Consider the following 14278-nt stretch of genomic DNA (forward strand, 5'->3'; position numbering starts at 1 on the left):
AGAGCAACATTGGACCCCTGCTAAACCAGATGGGACAACTGACAACTGACGCCCAGGAAAAAGCTAACCTACTAAATGGGTACTTTGCATCGGTCTTTCATCAGTCCCATGGGATGCCCCTGCCTATTGCAGGACAGGGAGACCTGGGTGAGGGGGATTCCTTGCCCTCCATCAATGTTGACCTTGTGAAGGAACACTTTGAGAGGCTGGACACTTTCAAGTCAGCTGGCCTTGACAATCTACACCCCAGGGTACTCAAGGAGCTGGCAAACATCATAGCTCAGTCCCTGGCACGGATCTTCAAGAACTCCTGGCGCTTTGGTGAAGTGCCCGAAGATTGGAAGAAAGCCAGTGTGGTTCGTATCCTTATAGGCCTGGCAGTGCTACGCTGGTTAGCACTACAGATGAAAGGGACTTGAGGGTCATGATTGACCACAAGATGAACATGAGCCTTCAATGTGACGCTGCGGCTAGTAAAGCGAGCAAAATGCTAGCTTGCATCCATAGATGCTTCTCAAGCAAATCCCGGGACATCATTCTCCCATTGTACTCGGCCTTCGTGAGGTCACAGATGGAGTACTGCATCCAGTTTTGAGTTCCACAATTCAAAAAGAATGTGGAGAAGCTTGAGAGAGTTCAGAGAAGAACCACATGCATGATCAGAGGTCAGGAAAACAGACCTCTGATCATGGTGAGAGGCTGAGAGCTATGGGACTCTTTAGCCTGGAAAAGCGCAGGCTCAAGAGTGATCTGGTGGCCACCTATAAGTTTATCAGGGGTGTTCACCAGGATCTGGGGGAACGATTGTTCACCAGAGCACCCCAAGGGATGACAAGGTCGAACAGTTATAAACTCCTGCAAGACTGTTTCAGGCTGGACATAAGGAAGAATTTCTTCACTGTCTGAACCCCCGAGATCTGGAATAGCCCGCCATCGGAGGTGGTTCAAGCACCTACATTGAACACCTTCAAGAGACATTTGGATGTTTATCTTGCTGGGATCCTATGACCCCAGCTGACTTCCTGCCCCTCGGTCAGGAGCCTGGACTTGATCTTCCGAGGTCCCTTCCAGCCCTAATGTCTATGAAATCTATGAAATTTACAAGACAAATGCTCAGTAACAGCACTGGCTTTACTTTTGGAGAACTTATAAGCATCTGCCTTTTTCTCCCCCTGAGCTATATGAAAAAAACAAATCAGTATTGGAATAAAGAAAGAAATAATGCCAAGGGATTGAGTGTCATGCATTATGAAAAAGGATGTAAATACTCAAGATTAAGAATGTTATTAATAGCAAGTGTGTGAGATTTTTGTAATGCCATTAGACAAATGTGCCAAGTACTCACCATTAGAAACATAGTATTTGGGAACCATGTACAAAATTACCTTTGCCACAGTTTACATGACATTTCCTTACTTAGTGCCCTGAAGTAGAGCACAGTATAAATACCACAAATACTATAGTTGTTTTAATGACGTTAATATACCTTATTTTTAGCTTTACCCATTATAGCCCTTTATATTTCAAAAACATTGAAAAGCTTGAGTGTGCCACCCAACTTACCTGCACAAGTTTTCCACATCTTGAATAGTCTCAGGCAAAACTCGTCCTTTGGTCTCAGGCAGAAGTAAGACCAGTACCCCAGCAATTAAACCAACAGCAGCTTTGAATTTAAAACACATGCAAGGACCAAGTCAGAACACATCTTACATTATACTACACATGTCACGTCCCTGGCTGCAATAATTGTCAAATTAAATTAAAACATAGGATTTTTAATAAAGTAAACAATAAATTTTTCCTCTAGAGAGACAACATGGATACAGAGTTTCTACAGTGAAGACATGTTCAGAGGACATGGCAGTGCTATAGAAATAATTATTGATAGTATAATCTAATTGTAATCGAGGCACTGCACTTAAAATCTCAGACAAGAAGAGGTGCATAGGAGAAGTGAATGTACACTTGTATGACGTGAAAAGTATTGAGTTTCTCCACTATTAGAGTAACAAATGTTTATTTGCATATTATATATTGGATGTTATAATATAAATCTTGTTACCTTAATACCAGAGAAATCCAAGGCTTTTCACAGTATGGTGTGGGGGGATATGTGGAGGGGGGGTGAGGTGAGGGTAATCAGGATTTACCAGCTGCGAGATTAACTCACTCTCTCTCTCCAAGTTCCACTGTAAAATATATATGTAAATTCAGTGCAAAAATCTCTTAAGAATGCCCTTTATTAAAAGCCATTTATTGTCTTCCACAAAATTCTTCTAGAAACAATGCACTAATCTGATGCTTTAGAAATATTGCCATATCTAGCCTGAAATTTTGATCAGCTAATCTCCAGGAAGCTCACCTTGCTTTGAAGAGAGTTATTTTTAAGCCCATAAACAATTACATAGTTGTCCTATCAACAAAGACACTATTGAAAAGGCTGACATATAGCTTGGCCTACCCTTATAATCCATCAGATATGCCAGGTAGATACTATGTGAAGTTCAAGTAACTTGTCTCAACAAGAAGGTAACCAATATTATAGAAATGGGACAATAAATCAAGTGAGTATTTTCAACAGACTGAAATGTGATCAGACTCTTGGTAGATTTCACAGTTCTCTTCACCTTGTCAAATCAACATTTGCTCTGCAACTTTCTTAAAATATGAAATAAACAGTGATTAAAACATAAAAGTGGATTCTAAACATATAAACAAGCTGGAAGCTAAAAACTAGATACTCACAATGTGAAGATTGTGAAAAATGGAAATTATTACACACACACGTGTATACACACTTGCAATAAGTCTCTTAGGATGTTTTGCAAAGGTATTGTTAATGTACTTGAGGAATGGTCTAAAAGCGAGCGTAATAATACTTACTAAAAACTACAAGGGGAAGCTCATGCCAGATCTCTGCCAATCTGTAGACGATGAACGGGGCTACAATCCCACCAACATCACACAGGGCAGAGCAAACTGTTACACCAAGGTTCCTGATTAAATAGCAACATATTTTATTTTATTAGTCTGGAAAAGTCCCATAGCTGGAATGAAGCTAATTAAAACTGTAACCTAGCACACAGAATGTATTCTGTAAATCAGCAAGAAGTAATGCAATATCACAATAGAAGCAAAGGTCCCGATTCTCTACTACCTGGCATGAGATTAAAACCTTACAATAGCAGTGAGAGGGTTTTACATCTCTTGGGCAGAAGCAGAAGCAATTCTCTGAAGTTAAAAGTTGTTGAAAATCAGATTCAAAGTGTCCAGATAAGAGATATAAAAATGAGCTAACAAGACATTTTTAAATGAATGTCAGAATATGAAAATGGCCCATAAATTAAATCTTCTTTAGCTCTCTACATAAACTGTATATGCAGAATGTTATTTTACATACAATGTTCCTACATCTCATCAACTAAAATCAGATTCTTTTAATTCCATTTTATTTTTTATGGTGAATCAGAGTATTGAAATGCCTCTCAGCCACTGTCCCAGTATTCTGATGAGGGTTAATACTTTTGTAGAGATTAAGGTCAGAAAGAAGCATTAGATCATCCAGTAGAACCTCCTATACAATCACAGGCTGCTACATGTCACTCAGTAACCCTTTTACAGAGCTCAGTAGCTGGGTTGGACAAAAGCTTGTCCTTCATTCAGCTTCAATTTGAAAACATCAAGAGATGGAGAATCTACTATTCCTTTTTAAGGTGCAAAAGGAATACAGATCCACCAAAATATTAGCTTTTAAACTATAGTCCCCTCAGACATCCCAGAATCTTCCCCATCTACTCTTTAATCTAGCCCTAGGTGTTTTTCCTACTGTAAGAGGAATTTGGAGAAGTTACATAGTTAATTTCTGCATTAACTTGCCTTTTAGTCAATTTTCTAAGTAGTCTGTTTGTGTAATGTCCTTTAGACATTGAGAAGTCTATTATTCTGAAGCATATCTGTACCAAGTTATATTTTATTCCAATATTATCTACCAGTTTTAACAGCTGCCGTTCGCACCAGAATAATGCACGTACCTGACAAATGTTGGATACAATTCTACGTTTACAAAGCAAACCATCTCAAAAGATATTGTAATCCCCATTCTCCCAATGCAAGCTACTGCAACTTTTAGCCAGTGTATATCTGCAAAAGAAACAAATGTAATTCACTTAAGTTGTTTTCAGAGGGTTCGTTTTGGGGATTTTTGCTTTCTGAGGGGTAAAAGCATTGAAACAATATTGTTTTAGTTGATCCATAATCCCACTCGAGATGTCATTTATTAGTTCAAGTGTGTTTTTTGTTGTTGTTTGCATGAACCAGATTTTACCTGTAAGAATATTTCATTTGTCAGGGGGTGGAGTGGGGACAGACTTCTCCTGTACTCATTAGTGGTGCAGAAAACAAACACAGGAGTTTTCATAAGCCTTCCAACCCGGAATGTAGCTTGACAGATGAATGGCACCTCCAAAAGATAACATTACGATGGTGTGTTAATGAAAACTCCAGTAACTCACCCTCTGGGATTAAAGCTGTAATAAGGCAGGCAGCTCCAGCCACAAAATTTGCAGCAGCCCATGGATAGCGTCGTCCAATTCGATTGATTGTGAGAAAAATAATGAGGGCGGCTGGAAATTCAACAAGAGCAGTATAGAAGAAGTCCAGGTAAATGATCCCACCAGCTATTCCCATGTGCATGATGAGCCCCTGGTACAGAACAGAGCCGGCGAACCTGGGCAGAGAACATAGTCCAAGTTTCTTAAAAGATGATTTAGTCAAAGGACAGAGACTTGCTGCTTCTTGGAGCATTTGTAAACAAACTTTTTAAAGCCAATTAGCTCAAGGAAATGAACTTCAGCTCTAATTTAACAGTGTTCACAAAAACCTAGGAGCATGAGTGTGAGTGTGGGAAGAACAGTAGAGGAATGTTGGGACAGAGGAACTGGAGGGCAGGTTTGCAACTTATAAATGAAAATGGTTAGTCAGGAGTTAAATATTGAATGCAGGCTGGGTAGCATAAAATAAACTTTAAACGCCTCCAGTTTACTCAAACTTCTAATCCCATGCTATGATTGTGGGTTTACAATTGAAATTATGTTTATGAGGGTGTTTCAGAAACTGACAGCAAAATGGCTGTCCGTGTCCATGCTGTATGTCCGCAACAAAATGGGAAACTACACAGCAGTGAAAAACACCGATAGCAGCAATGTCAAATGCATCTATTATTTACATTAACACAGAGAAGCAACGTGGTCCAGTAAATGATCATTGAACAAAAAGGCTGTGTCCAGACAAGCGAGTACGTGCCTGTTGCGGCATCTCAAAGCAGTTTGAGATGCCACAAGAGGCACGCTAGGAACAAAAAAAGTTTCCCCATGCTGCATATTTGCAGCATAGACTCTAAATTTGATACCAGGAAATCCCAGTATCAAAACAAAACATGCTGAAAAAAAAGCAGTGCAGGGTGAGCTCCTGCCCTGAAGCAACTGGAAGCTGTCCTCCAGAGAGATGCTCTGGCACCTGGGCAAAGCATCTCTATGCCTGTCACGTGCCCCTGCTGCTCCAGCAGGCTGCCTCAGGAGTGGGGCAAGGCTGACAGTAGCAGCCCCAGCCCAACCCCAGGCAAGCAAGGATGTCGGGGTGAAGGGGACTGTGTGGGGACAGGAAAGACTATGTGGGAGGCATGGGTCTACCGCCCCCCTCCCCCCCCCGGCCTCCGGGTATGCAGCCCCTCCCCGCAGCAGGAGCACTGGGCCATTGGAGCACTCATGGCTCACTCCTGAAAGAGACCCTAGCAGCATGTGGTGCCACCTGAGACCCAGGGGCTGCACATGGCACACAGCACTGACCTAGTCCGCTGGTATGTGCCCTCAACCAGAACCAGGCTGGCTCTTGTTGCCACCTGGGCTCCCAGCACCATATGCAGAAGTTGCACACCAGCAAACCAGGCCGGGTCCTGCCTCCATGTGCCCTGGTGGCAGCAAGAGTCAACCCAGGTCTGCCCAAGGACACACACCAGCAGGCCAGGCCAGTGCCACGCACAATGTGCATCCCCAAGTCTCAGGTGACACTGCGTGCCGCCAAGGGGTCTCTGCCAGGAGTGGGCCACAAGTGCCCCAACAGCTGCTGCTGCAGTGGGGAGGAGGACTGTGCACCATACAGGGGGGCAAGTGGGATTAGGGGGTGTAGGGCTTATGTGGGGGAACTGTGGGAGGGACTGGCTGGGAGCCCCACATGCCTTGCAGCTCACCAATCCTGCTCTGAGCACCAGCCTGCACCCCAAGCTCCCAGGGACCCTCGTCCTGACGCTCTGCTGTTCCTCAGGATCTCAGTGCCTTGCCTGCTGCTGTCCTGCTTCCCCAGAGAAGGTAAGGGTTTCCTCAACTCACCGGCCCAACTCCCTGCTCTGGGTAAGGATGCTGCCTGCGCTCCTGGCCGCTGCTTCTTCTCTGCAGTGGAGTGTAGGGGCCACCCCTAGCCTCTGGGACACCCGACACATCCAGCACACTGTGATGGGGCCTTGGGGCACCAACTCTCTGCCCCAAGCCCCTGGCCACAGCTCCCTCTCTGCTGCAGGGCTGCAGGCACGGCCGACTGCCACTGCCTTCTTCTCCCAGGGCCTTCGAGGCTCTTCAGAGGGGTTTCTCTGCTCCCTCTGCTGGGTGAGCTCACCTCAGCTCTTCTTAGGCCTCTTGCTTCCTTCCCTGGAGTCACTGTCAGCAGCCCCCCATGCCAGTTTGGCTGCTGCTTTTATCCCCTCCGGCACTCCCTCCCTGGCTTGCAAACCGGCCAGCTCAGGGTGGCGGGCTCCCAACCCGGGCCATCCCCCTTCCATGGGGATGAGGGGATTGAAAACCCCTTCTTTCGATTGGCTTCTCCTTTTCCACAGGGCAGGGCTCCCCTGCTCCACCCTTGGGGTCGCTCAGAATTCACCCGCACTGTTTCTAGCCAAGGGTACGTATCTCAAGCTAATCTGGTGAGCCCACATTGGCAGTCTGTTACATGTCAATAAACCATTGCTGAACTGATCTCTCTCTATATAGTTGCGTTTCATTTTAATCATGGAAGAACACAGATTTTGGGTATTTTAATGAGAGAATTTGGGGGTTTATCAGAGAATTTTGCAATTTTTAAACAGAGAACACCAGGATCTCTGATAGTGAGACAAGTGGCAAGACCCAGGCAGAGGAGCCTGCCCAGGGCCAGCACCAGGAACCCAACTGGAGGGCAGATGAGGTGGCTGACCTCCTGGCCATTTGGTGCCAGGAGGACATGCTTTGACAGATCATAGTGGGTCACCGCAATGAGCACATCTTCCGGATGATAGCTGGCAGATGGCAGAGCAGAGGCACCAGAAGACATGACAGCAGTGCCATATGAAGGCCAACTGTGCAGCCACGGCCCACTGGCAGCTGGCCCAGAGGTGCAGGTGGCTCTGCTGCAGTGCCCATACCACAACCCAGGCAGCTGGGCAGTTTCCATCTGGGTCTGTCAGGCATGCAGCCACAGGGCTGCAGGTCCAAGAGGGCAGATGCTGTTGCAGGTGACAGATGCTGTCACACAGGTGGCAGCAGTTCACAGCCAGGCAGCAGTCCCCACTGCAAAACTGCTGCAGTGGGTAGAGGGTGCAGGGGCCATTCTAGGTTAGGGCTGCTTCAGCAGTCCAGCTGGCACTAGGGGCTAGTGCTCCCAGATATCAACTGGTTGGGCCTCAGAAGCTCTCTGAGCTGCTCACCAGGGCAGCTTTTTATATTGCTGGGGCCAGCTCCTGGCTGAAGATCTGGGAGATGCTGAGCAGGGTCTGTTTGCCTCAAGTGGCACAATTTGCCCCACAAAGTGCGTGTTCAGGCACATGTGCTGAGGCACAAATCTCTGGCACAAATGTGTGCCACTGCTATTTGAGCTGCTGCAAGTGCATGTGCCTGCATGTGTGAACGTGCCCAAAATTGTTTTATTTTGAAATAACCTTTAGTTTCTGAAACACCCTCATATATATTCATTATAATGGAAAATAGCTGCCTAAAGCAATGAATTTTTGTAGATTAATCCTTTTTAAAAGTCTGGAATAGTTGGGGAAAAAATAGTTCTTAGAACATATCAAATATGGGGAGAGATCAGAAGGTAGGTGATTTCTCCAAGTCAAATATTTATATAAAAAAAAATCTCATCTCAGACAGAAATTTACCTGAAATTGTTTCCTAAGACTACACCAAAATTAAGAAATTATTTAAAGTCAACATAAAATTGTCATAACCATACAGTCTAACATGCAATTAATAACTGTGAATTGACAACACTGTTATGGGTGCTTCATTAAACACGTAACATACATTTCCCCAGGAAAACCTACCTCTCATCCAATTTTAAGGGATTCAATAAAAAGTGATATAAAACTCCACATTTTTGTGTCTCACTTCTTTTTTTTGAGCTACATCTAAGTTGAAAGAAAAAGCTACACTATCCAACTTTGTCATTCTTTTTCCTTCCCACTGATTTATTTCCCTAATACATCCCTGTCCACTATATTAACAAGTTTCACCACTGGTAATTACTGTCCTACTTAAATCAACTCTCCTAATGTATACAGGCTCAAAATGATTTCATTAGGTTTTATCTAAACTCATTACATTGATTTGGATAGTCTCTGGTTAAGAGGTGCTTCCTTCGGCCAATGAGACTTGGATCCCAAATGAAAGTGCCCCCTCTCCAACTTGCACAGAATAAAAACAGTCTGGATAAATGACAGAGTACTGAATGCAAGAACCAAGTTTAAAACAAAATTGGGGACTTAATGCGTTGTGATAATTTCTAGACAGCTTGTTCTTACCAGTTGTACATCAAAATGAATGTGTGCTTCCTCATCTGAGGTGTCCTGATAAGATCCACAGGGGAAGGTCTCAGCTCTTCACAGTGTTCCTCTTCAAAGCTAATATTCTACAGAAAAACCCATACAGCATTACATCAAGGGTTGAAGGGTAAGAAAATTCTATGCCTTAAAAAAGAACCAGGAAGGGACTTGGCTATCCAATGTAAGCATATGAAGCAGCATCTCACATATACTGCATGCACCAGCTTCAGGGACTGCATCTATTTCCATTCTTATAATTGCAAGGAATGCAGTGGAGAAAGGTCATAATGGAGAAGTTAATCAAAAGAATTCTCTCAATAAATACTACTACTGTAGATTTAGTAGTATTTTTTCTTTTTTTCTTTTGATCCAGGGTTTCCTATTATGTATCCATCAGATGCCTAATACCCTACTCTTTTAGTCTCAATTAGTCTGGAGTCAGCAAAACAGCAAAGCAAAATAATTCCAACTCTGGGATATACACAGGAAGTTTGTGGAAAAGGTGCAGCACCGGGCTCCCTTCTAAACCCTCAACCCTCCCAACTTATATGGAGCACATCATTAGGCTTTTAACTTGATTCACCAACTGGCATAAGAGAGAGTAATACCTATCCAGCAGGTAGTGAGGTTGAGCTTCATATTTCCAACTATGCTCCATTCCCCAAGTGGAAGGTATTATATGTAGAACTATTATAATGCCCTCCTCACCTCAAGATGAACAGGCAGCTTTTTCCCATTTTTTTGGGCAATATTGTGGACAATTTTCATAGCCTTTTCATTTCGTCTTTGAGATATCAACCACCTGGGAGACTCTGGCAGACACCTGCAATGCAAGTGAGCAGAGAGTGTCACAAGGAAGCAAAGCACTATCAGTGTAGCTTTTGATACTGAACCAATACTGTAGTGGATATTGCTTCATGCAGTGACCATTATTTCCTACTTGTCAGAAAAACTATCAGTTTGTTGTGCTATGACTTCGTGACAGTAAGTCTAGCTGGAGATGAACAAGTTGAGGATAAATAATAGAAAGCTATGAAAGACTTGGAGTAAAAAATATATATACATTACTTCCAGGGTTTGAATTACAGGGGGCTTGAAGAGCTGGAACCCCCTCCATAAGAGACAGACCACCAGCAACCAGGAAGAAACTGCTGGTTAAGCGCGGGGGAAAAGCAGCCCCTCACCCTGATCTCTACTGGGACCTTTTTGCTGCAGCCAGGCTATGCCCTGGCTGCCCTGAAGCTTTTTTCCACCACCACCGACCCCCACAAGAGTCAAAGTGTGATTTGAACCCTGATCACTTCCTCAACTAATTTATCCATCTGGTTCCTCCAGGGGGAGTCATCTTCCAACTGCATCTTGGGACTAGTCAAAGCCCATGCACAGAAATATTGGAACAAGTTATCAAGAGACAAAGCTTACAAAAATGCCCCCAAGCCCACCCAAAATACTTCACCCCTTAGCTATCCACTACACCAGCCAAACACCTCTTCATATCCCTGAAAGCTTAAGAGATGTATGAAGCCGAAAAGGTCCAAGTTAAATCTTATAAATGATAAATGTATTTCATCTACTTAAAAGGAAGCTACGTCCCCTTTTTCTTGGCTGTGCACAAAATCGTGAACATTAAAAAAAAAGAGTTCTGTGCAAGAGTTTGCTATAAACAAATAGATACTTTGGCAGTGGAGAGTTCCCACGAAAGAGCCATCATTTCAAGGTAACATTACGAAAATTAACTAAAGGTCCTTTAAACAAATGGTCAGTTGATTTTCATGTTAAGTAAAATTCAGCGTCTCACATATGATTTCAAATCCAGTTTCTCTTTACAAAAAGAAATTCAAGCACATAATGGAGGAAGAGGTAGATAAGGTGTGCACAATATTTCCAGCTAAGGACAACAGATGAAGACTTGCTCCTCTTTGTTGACATGTCTCTCTCATTTGCACTGGCAGGAGCAGTCTCTAAGAGGAGCTCCATCCAACCATTCATCCATCCAGGTAGCTTCTTGAGAGTCACTTAGAGATGAAGAAAAACATTTTAATTTTTCATAAAAGTATTTACCAGTAATTGAACAAGAAGAGGAAGCCTGGCAGTGTAACAGCAAGCTGCAGCCATCTCCAATGAGGAATAACGTAAGCAACAGCATCCAGCACTATGAGCCCAACTGTAAAAGCCACTTGATAGAGAATGCCCACCGTCTTCCTATAACTCGGGCCAACAATTTCTGTGACTGCAAAAACATATAGATGAGAAATGGCTAAAAAGAAACAGTAATAAAATTGAAGACAGATAAACAGAGATGAGCTAACCAAAAATCCCTAATCTGGAAACAAGGACCACATCCAGAAGCATGGCTGTGAGATATGGGGTGCCACGAACACATCTGTAGCGCCACATACCGCACAGTCAGGTGTTCTTGGCACTGCAAGGGCACACTGCCCGTGTGTGTGCTGCACCAGGTTTTTTTTTCCTCCCATAGGTTTTTTTGACCGCCGAATATCCAGGGAACAAAAAAAACCCTGTGGGGGAAAAAAACCAAAAAACCAGAGCAGCGCATGCACGGGCAGTGCATGCTGCTGAAAAGCAGAGCCGGGCCACCTGGAGCCACGTTGTGTCTGCCAGCCAGGCTCTGCCTGGCAGGACTGCTGCTGCTGCAGCCCTGGGAGAACCCGAAGACTCCAGGTAAAGCTGCTGGGGCCAGCATAGTGCTGGCTCCAGCCTCCCTTACCACCCCCAGGGTAACCTGCCATGTGCCAAAGCACACATGGCACAGGCATTCCCTGGAGAACCAAACATCTGCACTCATCTGGACGCAGCCAAGAGGTTCAAGAACTCTTGGAGATGGCAATTATGGGGGTGGAAATCTGGAAGAAACATGTGACATTTATTCCTTGAAATATATACTTTAAGCATTTCGGATGTTTTGCATAAAATCTTAAAACAAAATCCTTTGATGTTTAAGGATTAAGCCTTGCTCACATATATAAATATTTTATTTTTATTAGAATACAGAAACTAGAAAAGATGTTCATGCACAAGTAATGTGCTAAACAGTCATTTCTCCACTATGGCATTTCTTGGCTAAATCAATATCTTCCAAATGAAATATGAGATGTGCAAATAGGATTACAAGCCCAAGAAAATTTAATTGCAAGAACTGGATTCACACCAGAACTGAATCATAAGGCCAGAAAAGTTGGGAATACTAGCTTAACTGGTACTTTGACTCCATAGGAAAGTAGGGCTGGAAGGGATCTCATGAGGTCATCTAGTCCAGCCCCCTGCTCAAGGTCCAGACCCCTGACTAAACCATCCCAGTGAAGTGTCCATCTAACTCATTCCTGAAAATTTCCATGGATGGAGATTCCACAACTTCTCATTGATCTTAGTCCCATCCTCACTGAAGCCATGATCTTAGTGCTGGCCCCCGAGGCCACAGAGAAAAAAAATCCCCGCTCAGTCTTCCCTTTTTTAGATTAAATAACCCTAGTTCTTTCAGCCTTTCCTCATAAACCATGTTTCCCAGCCCTCTAATCATTTTTATCACTCTCCACTGGACTTTTTCCAATCTATCCACATCTTTCTTGAAGTGGAGCCTACTGACTTCTACTTAACATGTGGAGCCCAAACTGGATACTGTACTCCAGGTGAGGACTCAGCTGTGCCCAGTAGAGCAGAGGAATCCTTGATTTGCAAGTGACACCCCTATTAAATACAGTCCAAGAAGCTGATAGCTTTTATGACAACAAGAACATATTGATGGCTTATATTCAGTTTATTGTCCACTGTAATCCCCACATCCTTCTCTGCAGTACTGCAACCTAGCTAGTCATTCCCCAGTCTCTATTAATGCATACAATTATTCTGTCTTTGCTGTATCTCATGTAATTCATTGCAGGCAGTTTTCTAGTCTATCCAAGTTATTCGGGATCCTAGACCTATCTTCCAAAAAGTGTCTGCAGTTCCACCTAGCTTGGGTAACAATCCATAAATTGGTTAAACATGCACTCAATCCTGTTGTCCAAACCCATTAATGAAGTTAAACAGTACTAGACCCAGTAGAGCCCTCTGATGATTCCTACCTGATACCTCCTTCCAACTAGACTTTGAGCCAATGATGAGCACAATGAGTCAACCCGTTATATATCCACAGTACTTTAATCTAGTTTGTATTTCCTTAGTTTGTTAATGAGAATGTCATGGGAGAGTGTCAAAAGCCTTGCTAAACTCAAGACATATCACATCCACTGCTCCCTCTCCACAGAGCCTGTTGACTTATCATAAGAGGAAATCAAACTGGTCAGAAATGACTTGCTCTTGGTGAAATCATGCTGGCTATTCCTGGACACCTTGTTCTCCTGTAGAAGCTTAACAATGAATTCCTTAATGACCTGCTACATGATCTTTTCAGGTCTCAAGATTAGGCTGACTGGTGTGTAATTCTCCAGATATTCCTTCTCCTCTTAAAGATGTATATTTGCCCTTTTCCAATTATCTGGGACCTCACCCAACCTCCATGAATTCTCAAGGAGGATAGCTAATGGCTCTGACATTACCTAAGCCAATTCCTTCAGTACCTGAGGGTATATCCCATCTGGCCCTGCCCACTTGAAAGCATCTAGCTTCCCTAAATAATCCCTAATCTGTTCTTTCACTACTCTACGCTGTTTGATACTTTCCCTAACTTTTCTGCCAAATGCACTCATCATCTGGTAGCTGCCTCTATCTGTGAAGACTGAAGTAAAAAAGGTATTAAATACTTCAGCCTTCTCTGTGTCATCCATAACTAGACTGCTTTCCACATTCCATATGGGACCTGTGGTTTCTTCAGCCTTCCTCTTACTTTTGACATACGTGTAGAATCCCTTTTAAAAACCTCTTATGTCCCTTGCCAGTTGCATCTCAAATGATGCCTTGGCCTTTGAATTTTCTCCCTGCATACCCATCCAATTTTCTTATACTTTTCCCTAGTACTGCAACCAATGTTCCACTTTCTGTAGAATTCCTTTTTGAGTTTCAATTCATTGACAAGATTGCTGTGTAGACAGAGTGTTTCATATTTTCATAGTTTGTAGGGTCGGAAGGGACCTGAGTAGATCATCAAGTCTGACCCCCTGCCATGGTAGGAAAGAGTACTGGGGTCAAATGACCCCGGCAAGGTGTTCATCTAACCTCCTCTTAAAGACCCCCAGGGTAGGAGCCAGCACCACTTCTCTTGGAAGTTGGTTCCAGATCCTAGCCGCCCTGGCTGTGAAGTAGCGCCTCCTGATGTCTAGTCTGAATCTACCCTCTGCCAGCTTGTGACCATTATTTCTAGTCACTCCTGGTAGTGCTTGAGGGAACAGAAACTCCCCCAATACTTGCTGGTCCCCTCTGACTAGTTTGTAACAGGCCACTAGATCCCCCCTCAGCCTTCTCTTGTGGAGGCTGAACAAG

At 43.7% G+C, this 14278-nt stretch overlaps 1 protein-coding gene across 2 annotated transcripts in view; it reads right to left on the reverse strand.

Moving 5' to 3' along the window:
- LOC102377966 (solute carrier family 22 member 2-like) overlaps positions 1 to 14278 on the reverse strand; it is a 42884-nt gene that overhangs the window by 6884 nt on the left and 21722 nt on the right. For both annotated transcript variants that reach the window (XR_003093638.1, XM_006021909.3), the window contains exons 4-10: positions 10904 to 11072; positions 9551 to 9665; positions 8822 to 8928; positions 4512 to 4726; positions 4032 to 4140; positions 2884 to 2996; positions 1564 to 1663 (exon numbers count right to left, since the gene is read on the reverse strand). Coding sequence is in view for 1 of the 2 variants with exons in the window: in XM_006021909.3 (XP_006021971.1) it covers positions 1564 to 1663; positions 2884 to 2996; positions 4032 to 4140; positions 4512 to 4726; positions 8822 to 8928; positions 9551 to 9665; positions 10904 to 11072 (928 nt within the window). In the remaining variant the exon portion in view is untranslated. The remainder of the gene's footprint in view (positions 1 to 1563; positions 1664 to 2883; positions 2997 to 4031; positions 4141 to 4511; positions 4727 to 8821; positions 8929 to 9550; positions 9666 to 10903; positions 11073 to 14278) is intronic.

This window comes from Alligator sinensis, unplaced genomic scaffold, assembly GCF_000455745.1.
Source record: "Alligator sinensis unplaced genomic scaffold, ASM45574v1 scaffold682_1, whole genome shotgun sequence".
NCBI classification, from domain to species: Eukaryota; Metazoa; Chordata; order Crocodylia; family Alligatoridae; genus Alligator; species Alligator sinensis.